Source organism: Ctenopharyngodon idella, chromosome 18, assembly GCF_019924925.1.
Source record: "Ctenopharyngodon idella isolate HZGC_01 chromosome 18, HZGC01, whole genome shotgun sequence".
NCBI lineage: Eukaryota > Metazoa > Chordata > Actinopteri > Cypriniformes > Xenocyprididae > Ctenopharyngodon > Ctenopharyngodon idella.
In genome coordinates this window covers 26,734,106-26,754,691 of record NC_067237.1, presented here as the reverse complement: position 1 = coordinate 26,754,691, position 20,586 = coordinate 26,734,106, and the positions used below count along the sequence as shown (strand labels likewise).

The 20,586-nt window shown below is 36.6% G+C and overlaps 1 protein-coding gene across 4 annotated transcripts in view; it reads left to right on the top strand.

Annotated features, from left to right (window-relative positions):
* The window catches only part of tbxas1 (thromboxane A synthase 1 (platelet)), a 78,348-nt gene that overhangs the window by 47,077 nt on the left and 10,685 nt on the right, over positions 1-20,586 (top strand). For all 4 annotated transcript variants that reach the window (XM_051869780.1, XM_051869781.1, XM_051869783.1 and 1 more), the window contains 5 exons: positions 596-712; positions 6,153-6,241; positions 6,348-6,496; positions 6,685-6,815; positions 6,899-7,240. In XM_051869780.1, the coding sequence (XP_051725740.1) occupies positions 596-712; positions 6,153-6,241; positions 6,348-6,496; positions 6,685-6,815; positions 6,899-7,240 (828 nt within the window). The remainder of the gene's footprint in view (positions 1-595; positions 713-6,152; positions 6,242-6,347; positions 6,497-6,684; positions 6,816-6,898; positions 7,241-20,586) is intronic.

Below are 20,586 nucleotides of genomic sequence, written 5' to 3'. Positions count from 1 at the left end.
TGCTTTTCACACTACGCTTAACACTGGTTTAATACTTTAGCTATAAAGTTGGATTTATCTGATCATTATAATGCATTTTGATTGATCTCATTTCAACATAAATGCTGTATTAAACTAATTTCAGAGCTCTGTAAAAATAACCATTAGGGAACGTTCTGTATAAGTTCTTTTTAGGTTATTTAAAATATCCTCCCTGCAATGTTCTGGGAACGTTATTTTATGGTTGCAAAAAATAAAACCTAAAAAGAACATTCCTAGAACGTTATTATTTGGTTCTCAAAAAAATAACCAAACGGGAACCAAAAACTAACGTTAGGGGAGCGTTCTGTGTTTGCTGGGAAGGTCGCATAGGTGTAAGTTCTTGCGTAACCTAGTGTTTGCACAAACCTGTTTTCGGCCTTATAATTTCTACTGCTACTGATTTCATAGTTATAGCCTACTACACAATACTGGGTGCATTTATAGGTAAATGACTGCTGTTAAATGACAAACCGCTGGAATGATTTAGGTTTAGTCCTAATCTAGTACTTATATAAACATGTCCTTTTTTTGAGACATTTGAAGTGTACAAACCTCAGCTGTGTTTTTGATGCAGGCAACCAGGGGCATCACTAAACCCATGAGCGACAGTCTAGTCATGCTGAAGGACGAACAATGGAAACGAGTGCGCAGCATCCTCACACCGACCTTCAGTGCTGCCAAGATGAAAGAGGTGAGCTTTGTTTTTACCTAAATGTGCTACACAAACTTTAAAGCTGTTCAAAAGACCAATTGTTCTTATTATGCAATCACATTTTATAGCTTTGAGTTTATAAATCAAGTGCAGCTCTGTTGGAGCAGGCTGGAACAAAATCTTGGACCTGTAGAGGATATCATATTTCCATAACAGCCATTAAAATAGTTTTCAAAAGTTGCATAAGATTTAAATTATTGTCATAAGATGGGCAGATAAGTTCACAAAATCACATATAAACGTGTATTCATAAGTGTATTCATGAAGTTTACATGGCACTGGGAGTGTGAGACAAGCTCAGAAATATATATAGTGTAGCACTATCCCTATTTTTAAAATCTAATGGTTGATATTTTGATCAAGGAACATGTTGAAAAATCACAGTAAACCTATTTCACATAGTTCAGAACACCTTCTTCCTAAAAGTCCGAGAAGGCAGTGAACCCTGGTGGTAAAATGTCCTTCTGAATCCTCATCTGAGAGTCTTAACAAGCCTGTGTGTTTTCTTTGTCTATCCTGTTCTGTCACTCGAGATTTGTTGTTAATGGAGACCGTATCAAGCTGCTTTCACAATGTGTAATTTTGTTGGAGCCTATTTGCACAATGTGTTGTCATTACCTTTTTGAGCAATTAGGTGGAGCAGCTAGATGATACTAGACTATCAGTTTTCCCACAGTGAGAGATAGGAACTGAGAGCTAAGAGATTTTGACATTCGTCTTTTTTGTATCTCATGTCACATGTGAGAGAACAAAGCAGCGTGTTTCCTCTTCAACAGCCCTGCACTTTACATCCCTGCATTCTTTTCTGATGAAATAAAACAGAGAAAGACAGAAGAAAGTGAATAGGAAGGAAAGAGGTGCGGTAGTCAAGAGGAACAGACAGATGAGAGAAAGATGAGGTTTCAAACCCTGAAAAATGAGTTTAGCATTTTACTCTTAGAGAAAAGCAAAGTCGATTTAATTCACATGACTTCACTGAGATCAAGAAAACGCCATGAAGTTGTCTGCTAAAAATGTATGATTGGCTAAGGCATATGACAGTTGTGTTGTGATTGGGAGATCTTGGATGACAGCAGTTAATTGCTGTTCGTCCTCTTGGTAACATGTTTTGAAGTGCCAGTCATCATATCTTACACCATAGATCAGGATCGATTCTCAGTCGTTCCCTGTGTCTCATGTTACTGCTTATTCATTTATGAGCAGAATGATTGAATAGGATTAAAAAGTCACAGATTAAACGAGTCCTTGTTTAAATTATGTTGTCAATGTTGATTTCTCTACTGAAAACATCTTGTAGTCTGGGTTGTAAGTAAGTAATCTGCGTCTTGGAAACTGACCCTGTAAGTTTTTGTCGTCTTTTAGCCTTGCCAAGAATTTCAGATGATTTCATCTCCTAATAAAGAAAGAATCGACTTTTGGGATATATGTGTACAGTCATGGCCAAAATACTTTTTTCTGCAATGAAATTCAACCGTGTTTCTTTTGGTATCCACAAGAGTTTTTCCTTAAAGAATTCTACACATGTAGTACATACATACAGAGACATTATACATGTCATTATACATGTCTGTATGTATATACATTACCATTCAAAAGTCACGTCCGGTGTAGACGCGGTGTTAGACGTTTCTTGTCAGATGGGGACATTCTAAAATGCTTAACGTGAAAAACGCTTAACGTGGCTTAATGTACTATGACAGTCATATTAACTCAGTAAACATCATACTAATAAACCATACTATGTACAGAAAAGCAGTTGAGCCCAGAATTTGAACGCAACGCGTTTAATTTCACGTTAAGCGTTTTCCTCCCATAGAAAACCGTTATAAAGACAATGCTTAACGTCGCTTTATGTAGCTTACTAAGTGATATTAAAAGATCAAATTCTGCACAAGCCTGTATAGTATGCTTTATTAGTATAGTGTTTACTGAGTTTGGTCTTTTAATGTAACTGTCTTAGTACATTAAGCCACGTTAAGTGTTTTCTTTATGGGAGGAAAATGCTTAATTAAACCTGCTGCATTCATATTCTGGGCTCATCTGCTTTTCTGTACATAGTATGCTTTATTAGTATGGTGTTTATTAGGTTTGGTTTGTTAATAACACTGTCTTAGTAAATTAAGCCACGCTAAGCGTTTTTCACGTTAAGCTTTTTAAAATGTCCCTTAAATGGACATTTAGAAAATGTCTTTAAGATGTTTGATATAGAATGCATGTAAAACTATGTTTATCAGATGTTTGTAGTACACAACAGATGTTTTCCCGATTAAGCGCTCTTTAGCAGACATCTTAGAGACGTACCTGTGCTATCTGGGATGGGAATAATTTAGTGACCAAAAAAATACCATAATAAATCAAGACCTTTGTCTAGATCACAGCTCTGCACACTCTGGGCTTCTCTCAACTAACTGCATGAGGTATCATAAATAATTATTATTAAAATGTTCTGTTAAAAAGTTTTAAATTTAAACATTTGCCTTTGATCAACAGATTTTAAATTTATGAAAAACATAAATTCACGTGTGTCTCAGCTTTTTACTGGTTGTGTAGTGGGTAGCAAAAGAATTTTATTAACAATATTTCATTAAAATGGAATGTTGCAGACATGTTGCATTGTTTGAAAAGAAAATGTTAAGGTGCTGTTGATAAATTTAGCCACAACTGTACGTATATATCTATGAACCAGTATCCATTAGTGATGTCATTTCCCTTCTCCAGCTGAAATGGTAAACATGTCCATCAGGAATGTCAGAGGTGTGTATTGCTGTGAGAGGAGAAACAGTGTTCCATGTCGCACTTGCTCTCATACACACAGATACACAAAACAGTGAAGTGACATTCACCCTAGCTAAATTCAGCATGGTGTGACATCATTCAGGAGAAATCCGCACACATCATTCTCTGTCCTCTCTACCTATCGCAGTGTGAGAGAGAAATACTGCACAGGGACAAAGAAACTTCTAATGAGCTCGTAAACATCTTTACAGGCTGCTCTAATCCAAGTCTCAGAGCTCTGTCTTAAAGCATGTCCATTAACTTAATTACAGTAAACAGAGCCATAATGTTTGCATTTTAAAACCCACAGTATCAAGACCTTCCACTGTTAAATATTAGCTGCATCTGGCAGAGGATTTTATGTGAATGTGAAATAAAATTGGGATCAAAATTCAGCTTTCCTGAATGTTTAATGTATAACTAAGCTTCAGGTTGTGTGTGTGTGCGCACAAATGTAGGCATGCACTTGCTGCCTGTATTGATTTTCATTAGCTGCGGTGTAGCGGTAGAATAAGACAGTAGACACCGCTCCTGTCGTTCTCCATCAGCCTTTCCAGTCGTCTTCATCTGCCTGCCTGCACGGAGTCAATATGCATCAACAAACACACACATGCATGCGCACACACACACACACACACACCTATTCATCTTATTTACCACCAAGTAAGGCTTCACAGAGATGTAATTTGTTCCAGTAAAACAGATAACTTGACCACTGGTGAATACAAAATGTGTTGAATAACAAAGCCTTTGCTTAGTCTATATATGTACAGTTTAGTTACATTTGTGGGACTTAAAGAAACTGAATGCTTTGTAGTCAAAAAATAAAATACATCGAAAATGCTGGAAATCCCAAATATATAGAAAAATCATTTAAGATCTGTTTTGAGGGTTAATAGTGAGCTGCCCATAGACAGCATTTTAAGGGATTGTGTATGGTCTTGAAGTAAAGACCGTTCCAAAAATTTGAAAATATTTAGACAGCATCACATGTACATGACCATTCAAATGTTTTTGAAATAAGCCTCTCAATGCTCAAGGCTGCATTTATTTGATCAAAAACAGTAAAGTAGTAATAATGTGAAATATTATTACATTTTAGAATAACTGTTTTCTATTTTAATATATTTTAAAATGTAATTTATTCCCAAGATGGCAAAGCTGAATTTTCAACGTCATGTCACATGATCCTTCAGAAATCATGCTAATATGCTGACTTGGTGCACAAGAAACATTTCTTATTATTATCAATGTTGAAAACGGTATTAAAAACTGTTGTGCTGCCTAATATTTTTTGTAACAATGTAAAACTGTCACTTATGATCAATTTCTTTAAAAAATAGACTAGCTGGTAGTCCCTTTAGTAAACCACCTAACTGGCTAGAAACCTACCATGTTACAAAACAGTTATCACCTTAAGATGATTAAGCTTGCTTTTTTTTAGCTAGCAGGGATTTAAAAATGTGCTATTTTACCCAATATTTGTGTTATTTATTTTTATGCTTATCGTAAATTAGCTTAGCAATATGCTAACATCAAACTCTATTGGAATCAATTGTTTTGATTGCTTGTTTCTAGCATAAGATGTTCTAATGCCTGCTTAACCAACAAAACTAACTTGTTCTACTAGTTTCACTGAAAAAAAAACAAAACAAACAAAAAAAAAAACATTCAACTAATTCACCTGTACGACCTGACTAACTCTAACTCGCCAGGCTATACTAGCGTGTATATTCATGCTGGTGTAGTAGTCTATTAACAGGTTAACTAAAAGACAGAATTGATGAGAAAACAAAACAGTAATCAGGTTTGGCTGAGTAATTGAATGCTGAATTGGTATCGCTGGCGTCATTGTGAAGTATAATGTCCTGAGATCTGGAAAGAACAAACAGAACACCATATATACTTTTTTTTTTTTTTTATCTTTCTCATGCTTCTGTTCCTTCCTATATCTTTCTTTCCCTCCTTCGATCTTCTTATACAGACTAGTCCTGTATCTCCTTCTCTCGCTCTCTCCTCCTGAGCAGACAGGATCAATAGGTCTCATATGAGCTGCTGGCTTATCACGGCTGCAGTCATGGGTGTCAGGGAGGAAAGCCATAGCCTTGAACACTGAGAGTGGACAACCTCTCATCTCAGCGAGATACAGAGAAAGAGATTGCAGGTGTGAAGAAGTGCAGTTTCAAGAATGGTGCATCTAGAGTAGCTTAATCTGTTTCGAGCCCTTTGTGTCTCTTCTGGTCCTTTGCTCATGAATGAATAGACCAAACTAAACAGGCCAAGCTGTGTAGTCTGTTCCTTTCAGCCTCTTATAAAAGAAATACAGTTTGAAAGTAAAAAGATGATGTTTTAGGATATAAAAAGATTTTAAATTTTATTGCAGATTCTGTACTGCAATGCATATTTGTTATATGCACACGTGGTACACAAATTTTTACCTTATGTATGTTCTTTTGAGCACTATGTAAGGTATTTGTTTAGCATCATAGCATATATCAGACAAGCTAAAATTCTGTTTTCTAGGCCTGGAAAGTCATGGAAATTAAATCTTAAAGTCGGCATAATATGAAAATTCACCCTGTATGTTTTGTTTGTGGTGTTTACTAATGCTAATATCTTTATGGGCACAATACTCGCTTTGCAGATGGTTCCCCTCATCAACACGGCCACAGAAACGTTACTGAGAAACCTGAAGAGCCATGCAGAGTCCGGTAATAGCTTCAACATCCACAAGTATGAGTTTCTTTGAGTTCTGTATATGTGTGTGAGCACATCTAGTTATCTTATTTTTAGACATTGCAATGAGCTTTTAATAATGTAATACATGTCTGTTTTGCAGGTGTTTCGGCTGCTTCACAATGGATGTAATTGCCAGTGTTGCATTTGGTACACAGGTGGACTCTCAGAACAATCCAGATGACCCCTTTGTGCACCATGCCTCCAAATTCTTCGCTTTTAACTTCTTCAAACCCCTCATGATATTAATTTGTACGTTCAACCATCACATCTGGAGCACAATGCAGGGCAGCATTTATTTCTGTCTTGGACAGCTTGGAAAGTGCTTCCGACAGATGATAATATGAAAGATTTTGATTAGCATATTTATTATCTGAGTAAGAGGAAAAAGTAAATTTTTCTGACTATCCTTTTTTTTTTTTTTCATGGTTTTGCTGCAGTGGCATTTCCATATCTCCTTCAGCCACTTTCTGCCCTACTTCCCAATAAAACGAGGGATGAGATGAATTCCTTTTTTATCAAATGTATCCAAAAGATGATTAAACAGAGGGATGATCTTCCCCCAGAACAGGTATTGCCATGAACAAATAAATTAATGGGATATCCTCAGTATCAACCACATAAACAAGCTTGTGAACTGTTTGTTGTCTACAGCGACGGCGAGACTTCCTGCAGCTGATGCTGGATGTCAGGGCCAGCAACAAACATTTGTCTTTGGAGCACTTTGATGTGGTCAACGATGCCGATGAGCAGACTTGCACCGAACAGGGGATGGACGACGGACAAGAAGGCGGGCCTGGAAACGAGTCCACCAAGCGCGTCCAGCAGAAGAGAATGATGACAGAGGATGAGATTATCGGTCAATCCTTCATCTTCCTGCTGGCCGGCTATGAGACGAGCAGCAACACACTAGCTTTCGTGTGCTACCTGTTAGCGATCCATCCAGAGTGCCAGAAAAAACTCCAAGAAGAAGTGGATGAATTCTTCAGCAGACACGTGAGTTGAGATTAAAATGCCTGTTGGATTTGGAAACCATTATTTATGTTATTCTCATTTTGAGAATGTTTCTTTATTTCACGTCCTGCACAAAGAATGTGTGGAATAACTGACATTCTCTTCAATGTTTTCAAAAGTCTTTTGTCATATTAGTTCTGCTGTGGGTGCCCAGAAATGCCATTATGATTCAGAAAATGTTTTTTTTTTTTTTTTTTAATATTTTGTCTTTGTCCTCCATCTCTTTGTAATGCATTCTCTGCCCTTTAGAGGGTTGGACTGTTTCTTCTCATCACTTTTGAAGGTCTGCATGAGCTGGCATGTTTCTCAGAAACCATTTGCTGTCAGGACTGTTAATTAAATTTACAGGGCCCAGAACTAATGTTTTATAGGTGCGCCACATCTCGGCTGGGCCTAATGAGTAGGCTATACCATAGAGCAGGGGTCCACAAAAAGGTGCTGGGGTGTACAAATAGTGCACAAAAATTAAAGAAAAAATGAAAGATGTTCAAATTATTATATCTGACAGTTATTTTATTCTGTTGAGATCCATAGTTAAAGGATTAGTTCACTTTAAAATGAAAATTACCCCAAGCTTTACTCACCCTCAAGCCATCCTAGGTGTATATGACTTTCTTCTTTCTGATGAACACAATCGGAGATATATTAATAAATATCCTGACGCATCCAAGCTTTATAATGGCAGTGAACGGAACTGAAGTATGAAGTATGATGCTGAAGAAAGTGCGTCCATCCATTATACACATACTCCACACGTCTCCGGGGGATTAATAAAGTTCTTCTGAAGTGAAGCAATCTGTTTGTGTAAGAAAAATATCAATTTTTAACAAGTTAAAAAGTAAAATATCTAGCTTCTGCCAGACCGCATCAGTTACGCTTTTTTCCATAAGTTGAATACGGACAGCTTAGGACGTAGCGTAAGCGTTTTGAACTGCAAGAGTTTTACACTTTTTTTCATAAGTTGAATATGGAAGGCGGTCTGGCGGAAGCTAGATATTTTACTTTATAACTTGTTAAATATGGATTTTTTTTTACACAAACGCATCACTTCGCTTCAGAAGGCCTTTATTAACCCCCCGGAGCCGCGTGGAGTACGTTTATGATGGATGGATGTGGATGGATGCACTTTCTTCAGCTTCATACTCAGCTTTGTTGGTTCCGTTCATTGCCATTATAAAGCTCGGATGCGTCAGGATATTGCAGTTTATTTCTCCGTTCACATCTGCAGTCCTCATGCCTCCCTGCAGTAGGACTATGGCATGTTCACACAGGTGATCAAGGACTCTGACATCTTTCGGCTGGTGTTTTTCAGAGTCAATAGAAATGGTCTTTTTATGTCCTAAGTTATTGGAACTTGACTTTAATTGTCTGTACTCTCTTCAACAAGCTATCAAGCAAGTTGTTCAAAAGTATAGTGGTACTTGGTTTTGAAAACACCACTAATAAAGAGAAAGACACCCAGACGGGTTACATTTAAACAATTCAGAAATGCTGCAACATTGTGACAGTTACAGGAGGCTTGTATAAGCGCTCAGGTTGCAGTGATGATGGTGGTTCTGCTGATTTGATGTCTTATTTTTGTGCATAATGTGCATACTCGTGAAAGACACAGAGACGGATTCTTGATTGATTCTCTGAAACCTTGTAATCTGTGCTGTAAATCTCTGGAGAGGGTTGATGGTGATGAGGAGGAGGGTCAGATGTGGAAAGAAGAGCCTCTAAATCAGCTTAGGTTATTGGGGGAACGATTCTGGCTCTCTCACGTTGCTTTTTCATGTTCGTTCCCCCCTGATCTTAAGGGATCACACAGTCTTCCCTACCATCTCAAATAAACAAAACACTTTGCAAGATTCTGCATAGTATGGTTTTAATGAAATCCGTGAAAATAAAGAGTATATTAAATGTGTGTGAACTGCTAGACCGTAGAATGAAGGAATGGAGAGAATATATTCAGTATTTAGTGGTGTTCGCTAAGACTTATTATTGCTCATAATTAGGGTTTTAGGGATTTAAACAAACTGCGAAACTTTAGTAAACTTCAGCACATAACTAGTCATATACGTTTTTTTCGTAAGTTGAATACGGAAGGCGTAGGATGTAGCGTAAGCGTTTTGAACTTGAAGAGTCATATACATTTTTGCTACAAACATAAACAATACCTCAAATTATGCGATAAGGTGTGGTAAGGTGTGCTATTATTTTTCTAACTGATCTGACTGCTTTTTTGCCAATCCTCAATCCATTTCTAGTTACCAGAATTTCTTTAAGTAGGACTTAATTTAGTATTTCAATTGTACATTTTGCTTGTTCATGGTTTTTTTAATGTTCATTAATGGTCACATGATATGGAGGTAAGCTAAATATTTCTAAAAATTTTTGTGTTTTTATTTTGGTTGTTTTTAATAAAATTTTGTTTATTTATTTTTACGAGAGATTGTTAGCTTTTTGTCAACTCAGCAACCCCCTATGCTTCCCTAACACCAGTTTGGGAAACCCTGACACCATTTTCAACTAAAAACTGAAAACTCTTTATGCATTTGGCCATTCATTTACACGACAACAGCATTTTTGGGGGCCTGAAAATGCAAACTTTTGAAACCGGGTTTCATAGTACACTTTTTTTTTTTTTAAATGATACCATTATCTTCTCTGTGTAAACTACAAAAATTCACATTTTTGAAAATGCTGATGTCCTGCGAATGGGTATTATGTGTTCAGTCTATAGGCGCATAGTGATTCTTTACAAAGCGACATCGCCATCTACTGGCCTGGCATGCATAATACAGTGTTTTTAGTAGTTTTTATGGATCCGTGTGAATGGGGATCATTTTGACAGCGTTGTGGTATTTTTCTTTTAAAAAATGTTTTAGTACATTGTTGTCATTTAATCGACCCTTAGAGGACTTGTAGACAACCATTTAGAATACCTTTCCAACCTCATAGCAATGCGCTAAAATGCTATTAACAGCTTAGCAATCACATAGTAACATCCCACAAAAAGCTACCCAGTATTCATTTTTACACCGTTTTTTTGTTATATTCAAAGCTTATGACTTAAATATCTTTTAAAATGATACATTTAATTTTGAAAATTGATTCATTATTAATGATTATTATTGACACCAGTTTTGATAAATTGGTGTTATTTTCTATTAAAGGGATAGTTCACCAAAAAATTAAAATTCTGTCATCATTTACTCCCCCTCATGTTGTTCCAAACCAGTATAAATTTCTTTGTTCTGCTGTACACAAAGGAAGATATTTGGAAGAATGTTTGTAACCAAGCAGATCTCACCCCCCATTGACTACCATAGTAAATGATGACAGAATTTTCATTTTGGGTGAACTATCCCTTTAAAGTTGCATTTAATTGTATATGACAAATAACAATTTAGTTTTTGTCAGTTTACTGCCAATACTAGCAGTGTGCGCCATCAAGCACCACTTACACTTTCTACAGAAAATATAGAAATCCAGTTTAATTTGCTGTCTGTCATCATATCCATCAGCCGATCCATTCTCATGATGTAGTTTCAGAGCTCTCATCTTTGCTTTCTCTCTAATGCTGTACACTTAAACAGACGCTTCATAAACCTGCATCTCTTGAATTCTGATACCTGCAGCCGAGTCCTGGCAGCCGCCCACCGGAGAAAGGGATCAAACACGGCATTAGTTCAGCTCTGCGTCCTTCTGTCTACTCTTTCATCTCATTCGCTCATTCTTCTTCGGTCTCCCCCCTCTGCTTCTTTTTCAATTTAAGCACTCTCTTTCCACTTCTAATTTCTCCTCTCTGGAAGTCTGGGTCTTTTTCAGAGTGGATGAATGTTCGGCGGAGCTTTTAGGGGGATCGTTTATCTTTAGTACTGTAGATTGTGTAGAGATCATGCTTGTCAGTGTATCATGTTATCCTCGGAAAACAGAAGAAATATGAGGGTGTTTTTCTTTTTGCTAATGTATACTCAGACCTGTTAGTCTGAAAATGTGGTCTGAGGGATTTCTCATGATAATGCATCATTTATTCAATGGTTTTCTTATGCAACACATCTGGCAAAGAGCACATCACGCTAACTCGTCGTACTTTACATTTTGAGGTTAGCTGACAGGATCCCTGGGATGGAAAATAAACCAGAGAGATGTTTATAAACCCACTTGCCATGAAGTTTTCAAATAAAAGAGCTTATGGCAGAAGTTATAAAAGCAGTAAGCATTACAAGCAGCACAATAAAACTGAAGCTCTGCCTTGGCTTTTCCTTATGACGCCTCGCGTCCTAAGTCGACTGTACAGCAGGCAATAACTTAATACTCTCTTTATATCAAGCAGCTGGGGATCCATCCACAAAGACATCTGGCCTGGTCTATACTGAAGGTCAGTCTCATCTAGCCCGCTGCTATAATGTCTATCAGCGCTCTCGTGTTTAGCTCAGAGAGAAAGTGCCTTCAGCTCCTCCTTCAGAGTGGTTTTAGTCTCTAAACGCCCCTCACCGTGTGCGTCCCGCTCTTGGTTTTGGCTCTAAAAAGCGTCTCAAATGTCACTTCCCTCACACACCCTGCGTGAGGGCGCTGAAAGTGTTTCGTGCTAAAACGCACTAAAGTGTAACCACTTCAGTGCAGCGTCGAGGGTGTTAACCTGAGAGCTGCAAATGTTTCTGGTGAGAAATATTTAATGCTTTAAAAGTTATTTAAAGCTCATTTAAGATGCAAAACGGATCTTTAAAGGGATAATTAAGCCAAAAATGATCCTTTACTCACCTTAAACATTCTAAATCTGTGTGACTTTTTCCTTACCAAAGAAATTAACATTTTTCTCTGCTGTTAGCTATCCGGTATCATTTGTATGTGCATACAGATTCAAATATGATGCATCACAATGTCTGATGTCTGACGAACAATTATCATGCGCCGTGTTTGACTGTGCAAGTGCAAATGAGATTTGAGAGTTAGTGTGAATTGAATATTTTTAGTGAATAAGAAAAATCTATTGTATTGCTTGTGAAGACCTGGAATATCGTATTGGCTATTTATTGTTTATGCTATTTTTTTTTTTCTTACATTTTAGTTTTTATTTTAGTTTGTTTTGAATATAGTAATATTTTGAATAAGCTTTTATTTCTATATATTTTAGTTTAATTTTTAGTAATTTCATTATGTTGTTTTATTATTATTATTATTATTATTATTATTATTATTATTTTTAATATTGCTATTTAGGTTTAATTTTTAATTTTTTTTTTAATTTAAACTTTTTTTCAGTTTATTGCTAAGGCAACATTTCAAATTTTCGTTTATAGTTTTAAGTTTTTGGTTACACCTTATTTTAAGGTGTCTTTTCTATACATTTATACATTTAAGTATTGAGTAATATTAACTACATGTACTTAATATAGAGTTAGGGTAGGATTAATAATTCGTTTATGCTTAATTTATAGTTATTACTATAGTAATTACATGTAACGTGTAACAAAGACACTGTAAAATAAAGTGTTATCAAATTTTTCAATTAATATTTATATTTTAATTCAGCTTTATTTCACTTAACAAATGTTTTTAATAGTTGTATACCCTGTTTTGAATAGTTACAGCATCTGGTCCCTGGAAATGAGCAGCTTAGACATTCAGTAAGGTTTCTTCTTTTGTGTTCTACATAAGCAATAAGGTACGAGAGGCTGTGCTGTATCGTGAATCGCGTCGTGCCTAACAACGCCCTTTAGCCGTGACTTTTTCACGATACAGCACTAGCCTCGAGTACCTTATTGCTTTTATAAAACGGTTACCACACAATACAAATATTAAAGCCAAAAAATATATGTATCAACGCAACTTTCATGAAGTAAACTTTCACTGAAAGCCTTCCTTCCACCGGAAAAAATAGTCCCTGACCGTGAACAGCAACAGAAGTTACATTATTACGCCAACAGATGGCGGCAAAGACTGTCTTTATGAGTGAGTCAGTCAGTATTGAAGACTTTTACATTGAAAAGACTGAATTATTGTCAAGACGGAACAAGACGCAACTGACAAATGCTTTGACTAGCGCTGTCAGTCACGGGAAAACCCCTTAACTGTTAAAAGGACAGGATAATGCTTCTGACATTTAAACAGATTTTTTATTATGAACATAGGACTGACCTGAAGGAAAATGCTAAATCTGAATGCAGGTAATAAACTCGCTCACTCGATCTTTTTCTCACAACACTCTTCTACATAATACAGTAAGCTTCAATGAACAATATCAATGGAGAACACACCGTTTACGTTGCTAAGAGTGGTTGCTAAGGGTGTTGTGTAGTGATATACAGAACCGTTGGGTGAAGCGGTCATAGCCGTGTTTTATCGTGAATAAAACACAGCTATTGACCAATCAGAATCAAGGACAGGAACTAACTGTTTTATAATGGAAAATAGTCATATGGGTTTAGGACAGCATCAGGATGATTAAATAATAACAGAAATATAATGATAGAAATATATATATTTTTGGGTGAACTATCCCTTTAAGAATCTGTGGAGGTGACTGTGATAAATTACCAGTTCTTGCTTACACACCCATGACCTTAACAAACTATATGTCAAGGGTGAATTCTGGAATTACTGTCATCGATTTGCCAGTTTGATTTTTACCAGTGGGACAGTTTAAGTGGCAAACATGTAAATGCCTCGCTCGACTGACTCAGTGAACGTGTCACTGGCTGCACACATTGTATCTGCTGGTCTAGCCTTTCATTTTCCCTTCTCTGGCTGCATGGTGCCTCCCCGGGTGCCCGTCATTAATTTGCCTTTTTTATCTGCATAAATAACAGGGAGCTGAAGCGGAGCGCTACCTAATGAGTCATCCAGAGGTGGGAGACGGGGGCAAAGGGGCCAGAAACTGAGCAAAATTACATGTTTCCAACTAAGACCTCTCCCACAGAGAGAGAGAGAGGGAGAGAGAGATGAAGGACGAAAAGAAGATGACGAATACGTTTTTTTTCTTTCACTTTCTTCTTTTTCAGGCCGAGATACAATTGGGTGAAAACATGTTTGGGTCATATTTTACCCCAATATAAAAAGAAAAAATACAATTATACTACCATTCAAAAGTCAGTAAGGTCAGTAAGATATCTGTTTTTGACAATAATAAAAAATAAAGTAAAACAGTATTGTGATACAATATTGTAAAATATTATTAAAATTTAAAATAACCATTTTCTTTTTGAATAGATTTTAAAATGTAATTTATTCCTCTGATGGCAAAGCTGAATTTTAAGCATCATAACTCCAGTCTTCAGTGTCACATGATCCTGATATGCTGAATTGCTGCTCAAGAAGCATTTCTTATTATTACCAGTGTTGAAAACAGTTTAATATTTCTGTGGAAAGCTTGGTTTTTTTTTTTTTTTTTTTTTTTCAGGATTCTTTGATGAATAGAAAGTTTAAATGGACAGCATTTATTTGAAACATTAGAACATTAGAAATGTCTTTACTGTCACATTTGATAAATTGTAATGCACTGTAAAAAAAAAATATATATATATATATTTTCCTGATTTATCACAACATTTTTTCTTTTGTCAAAACAAATAATTATTGTAGTTCAGATAACATAATATTTAGAGATTCTGTTGATTGAAACAATCACCTTAATTGTATTAACTCAAATTTAATTTTAAGGCAACCAGGTAACTTAAGTTAAACCAACAATTATTTTTACAGTGTGCATCCTTGCTGAATAAAAGTTAAAAAAAAAAAAAAAAAATTTGTGACACTGTAACATTTTATGGCATTTAAGCTCATTTTATCTCCCAAATGTTATCACTGTAATTAAAAAATAATAATATTACAGCTTTCTTTTAACATGTTGGTGAAAAAATTGCAATAGTGTATAAATGCTGATGTAAAAGAGTCGTTGATTAGTCTCCTCAGATGAGTTTAACTTCCTCAAACCAGAATGAACTTCTAATGTACACCTTCGTCAGCCAAATCATCCGTTGCAAGCATTTGCACTGACAGGAATTTCCTCAGAGACAATCTTATGTCTTCAGAAACGTCTTGGACTGATATATGTGAGCAAATAAAAGATGCCGATGCAAAAGTTGCATAAAATATAGATAGTAGGAGATGCAAAAATAAAAATTGCCATCATTTACACACCCTTATGACATTCGTACTGAAAAAGTACACAAAAGCACCATAAATATGTTCTGTATGATTGATGTGCTGCATTCCAAGTCTACAGAAGTCATACAATAGCCAATTTAAATCTCAATCTATCAATCTTAAGCTATCATATGACTTGAGAAGTCTTGAGATATAGATATAGACGAGGTGCTTTTGTGTCCTCTTTAATGCTTAAAACTAGATTAGTCATATGGAACATGGTGAGGGTGAGTAAATTATGACAATTCATTTTTGGATGAACTATGCTTTTAATGATCTGGTCAGCGGAGTGTGTTGTTGAGAGGAAGATAGAGAGTGAAAATCCAGAGCGTGTGGTGGTGATTCAGAGTCATAATACACAATTCAGCACCTGTGAAGGAGACGGAGATAATGAATGAAAGAGATCATCATACAGAATGCTGTGAAAACACGGAGGAAGGGTGAAAATAGCAATGAAAGATGGCAAAAGGATGAAATAGAGGGACGGAGAGCAAGCGAGAGCAGCCGGTAGCTAGCCTTTCCTATCTGTGAATAATTCATTGGTGACGTTCCTCTGAGGCTCGGCCTCCAGGCGGCTCTTTCCCTCATTCAGAGCAGTGATGGGCTCCTCTCCCCTCCTTGATAGAGCTCCAACCTGAATAAAGCACTTGATTCACCCCCGCTAAATTCAATAACACACCCTTTGATCCTTCCGGAACCACAGCGCTGTATCTGTCGGTTCCCATTGATGTGGCTTTTGGCTCTCTCATTCCTAATGCAACAGCCTTGCCTCTCGGATTTGGAAGTTAGGAAATTATGTATACACTGCTTACTTGAATGAATGTAAATAGCGTGATTGTGTTTCTAGCGCAGTTTATTCTGTTTGTGCCATCTTTTATCTTTCAGTTTAATGCGTCATGTGTGCAGATCCATGAAGAGAACAAAAGAGAGCGAGAGAGAAAGAGGCTAAAATAGGCTTCAAGGTGTTTAGTGTTACAAAACCCAGTGAGCTGCCTAGAATGCATTTTAAGGCATCATACTGTAGGTATGTAAGCACTTGTTCTGATATATTATTTTGACCAGATTCAAAGACAGCATCACATGTATAGTCTGTGAATAAGATAATGCCAGAATGTATTGTGAAAAGCTCAGAAAAAATTATCTAAGATGACAAAGCTAGAGAAATAAAAAGTGTTTAAAGGCTCTATTGTACACACTGCTTGTATGTGCTGTGTATTTTAACAGATTTCCACAGTGTTAATTTAGCAAGATGCTGACACTTAAACGATGTGCTCTGCCATCTAGTGTGTGAATTTGATAGTGTCATCTCAAAAATCATATTGAATACTTGAGCGAATATTGAATATTTTGTAAACATTACATGATGTTACATTATTATCTGCTACTCATTCTACAAAAAAATATTTTTATGTTATTGCTGATAACTGATAAATAGGAGATAGATTTTGTCCAAAAAAAAAACACTACCATTAAAAATTTGGGGATCAGTTTTTTTAAAGAAAGAAATTAATACTATTATTCTGCAAGCACGCATTAAATTAATCAAAAGTGACAGTAGAGATAATGTTAAATGATTTCTAAAGGATTTTGATTTCAAATCAATGCTGTTCTTTTGCACAAAAATATTAATCAGCAAAACATAATAATAATAATAATAATAATAATAATAATAAATTGTTTCTTGAGCTCCCAATCAGCATTTTAGAATCAATTCTGAAGGATCATGTGACACTGAAGGCTAGAGTAATGATGCTGAAAATTCAGCTTTGCATCACAGGAATAAATTACATTTCAAAATATATTAAAATAGAAAATAGTTATTTTAAATTGTAATAATATTTCACAATATTGCTGTTTTTACTGTATTTTGATCAAATAAATGCCGCCTAGGTAGCATAGGACACTTCTTTCAAAAACATTAATAAAATATTACCAACCCCAAAACTTTGATTTAGGTTAGTGTAAATAAAAATAAAACATTAAAAACTAAACTCAGTTGTTTTAAATGCTAAATCTTAGACATTACAACATAGACTCTTCTAAAGGACATCTACTCGTAATTAAAACCTCTGCACAATAAACTGGGATAGCAGAAAGTATCAAAAGCATAGAAATGTTACAGACATCAGCTTTAAAGTTTCTACGAACTGCTAATGCACCAAGAAAATGTTGAGATCAGTCATTAATTTGCACAAGTGTGTACTTGTGTGTATTCACAAAGCCACTCTATCCACTGCTTAAGGTAATGCTTTATGCTCCCATTGCGCTTCAGGTTAAACACAGCATAGAAAAGAGAGAGAAACACCCCCTCTGGATGTAGAAAAGGAAGGGCAAAGTGAGAGCATCAAGATTTCTCTCTGTTTTACTTTCCCCCTTTTGTTCTTTCTCTTTCCGCTCCCTTCTCTCCCCTGGGCAGTATAAGCGGAGCAGGATTGAGCTACAATACGTGAGGCTGCATACGTCATACTCAGTCCTCAAACCGAGATATTTCAATCCCACCTACAAGCAGGTCATCTGTACTTTTTCAAGTGCTCTACATGTCCCAAATGACTTCTCAAGCAGACACACATACACAAACACACATAAGGCATGTGCATTCATGCACAAACAGTCATGGTCCACTGAGTCAGCCCCCTTGCAATGTTACCTAACAGGGTTTTCATATCAGCCAGCATTGTATCGAATAAAGAGGCACTTTCACTAAGTTTTCTCTGAACAGATGCCTCCATTGTGTCGTTATGATGTTGATACTGTGGAAGGAGCGATATGACTCCCTTGTTTGTTATTTGGTCTTTGTGCTGGCCGTTTCAATCTCCGCCGCATGTGTAATGGAACAGAGCAGATGGAGTCATCAAACCACTGCTGCCACTGTAGAAGGGCCGGAGAATATGTAAGGCCCCTTGAGACTGGAAGGAAGGAGACTTGTAATGTGCCTGATTTAAGCAACCATAACAAATCCTCCACCAGTCAGCTGCACCTCAACCTGACACGTGCGTCGAATGTCAACAGCTATCAGATACTTGCCATTGTTTGAGAACCACCTTGGCTGGGGCTCCTGGGGGATATGCAAATGAAACACACACTGTGGCAATGAAAATGTGTTTTATTATTTACCTGCCATCGTTAGGCTTAATTCAAATACAGCGTACATGTATTATACATGATGTCTGTAGGGATGTACTAAAATACATATTTTCCAGAGGTGTAAAGAGTACCTGAAAACTATACTAGTAGAGTAAAAGATACCTTACAGTGAAAATGACTCCATTACAAGTTACAAGTCGCCAATTCCAATAAGACTTGAGTAAAAGTCTTAGAGTATCTTGAGTTTAACAGTACTTAAGTATTTTACTCGTACTGAATGCAGGCTCATAGATGCACTAGTCATCAACACTTAAGAGACATGCTAGTGAAAAACAAGAAAGAATTAATTTTTGAGGAGAGCATTCACATTTATACTGAACTGAATAAATCAAGATCGACACAACAGCCTCTTAAACATCTACAAAGACTCCAGTCTCAGTTAAGCTCAATTGCTCAAAAGGGCATAAGTAAACCAATATCCTTCAAAAAGGTCTCTTCAATGTAACGGTTAAATAAAATGAAGTTAAGTTAAATTACTTGTACTAAATGTGCTGGTTTTGGCCTCATCTCATAGGCCCCGTTTTCACCTGGTATTAAGATGCGTTTTGGTCAATCGGATCACAAGTAAACGAGGGTGACACATTCCCGGTATTTTAATCCGTCTCTTTTGTCCACTTTCAACCACTTCTGTCCTGATTTATTCGAAGGGAGGGTCTATGGGCGTCATTGCGTCATGCGCCGGACCAGGGGTTACTCTTCTGCCGCAAATCGATGCATACAGTCCTCTGGTGGAAGCTAGTTATTTTAGTTTATACATTTTTAAATATAGATATTTTTCTTACAAAAACCCTTCGGTTCACTTCAGAAGGCCTTTATTAACCCCCTGGAGCTGTATGGATTATATTTATGATGGATGGATGGATTTTTTGGGGGCTTCAAAACAGGTCCCCCGTTCACTACCATTATAAAGCTTGGAAGAGCTAGGTTATTTTTAAATATATCTCCAATTGTGCTCGTCTGAAAGAAGATAGTCATATACAGCTAGGATGGCTTGAGGGTGAGTAAATCATGGGATAATTTTCATTTTTTGGTGAACTATCCCTTTAATACCGTAAACAGGGCCATATATAAAACACCTGCAATTCAGCATCTACCTGCTAATGCATTCACATTTGTTAAGTAGCCTTGTTGACAAGTTTGGATGTGTAAGGGCAAAACGCACAAGATGTAGTACCTTCAGTGCCCTGTAGATGGCAATATCTCTTCTTTTGTAGCAGAAATAAACTGCTGCAGAAAAAGTTAGGTGCCATGCAAAATGTAATGAGTAACTGCATCATCACAAATGTATTGGAGTAAAGAGAACATATACTTATTCAAAATAGTAGATCTTTGATACTAATGGCAGGAACACACCAAGCCGATGGTCGGCCTTCGGGCAGTTTTCGTTCGTCGGCCGACTAAGTTTTCTCAGTGTGTTCCGCACCATCGGCTGAAGTTGAATCGGCGTCGGAGCTCGTCGGTCCGTCGGGCCATCTGATCATTCTGATTGGCTGTTCAGCTACTGCCACCTGCTGGTACGGACAGGCATTTCATCTTACGCAGGCGCAGAACGGACGTGCTACTTGGCCGTCGGCTGTCGAGCGTTGGTTTGGTGTGTCAGGCCAACTTTGGATCCAGACGCTGCCGACGTGAGCCAACCCCGCAGTCTGCTTTCATCGCCACTACTTCATCGGCGTCGGCTTGGTGTGTTCCTGCCTTAAAAGTACAAAGTAGCCAAAAAGATACTACAAGAACTAGTTAAATTTACTTAAATACTTTACACCACTGATATTTTCAAAATCAGTAGGTTGCTTGAACAACTAGTTAAATTATCTTAAGGATCCTAGTGACTAGTTCATCTATCCATCCAACTATCCCTCTTTTTATACGTACAATTTTTTTTAATTTAAAAATCTATTTTAAAATATAAACAAATATTTGTTGACTAGTGCACTTACATTAAAGTCCATTTTTAAATATAACATTTAAATATATAAAAATGCTAGTGACTAATTCATCTGTCTATCCATCCATCTATATATATATATATAAATCTAGATTAACTAGTCGTT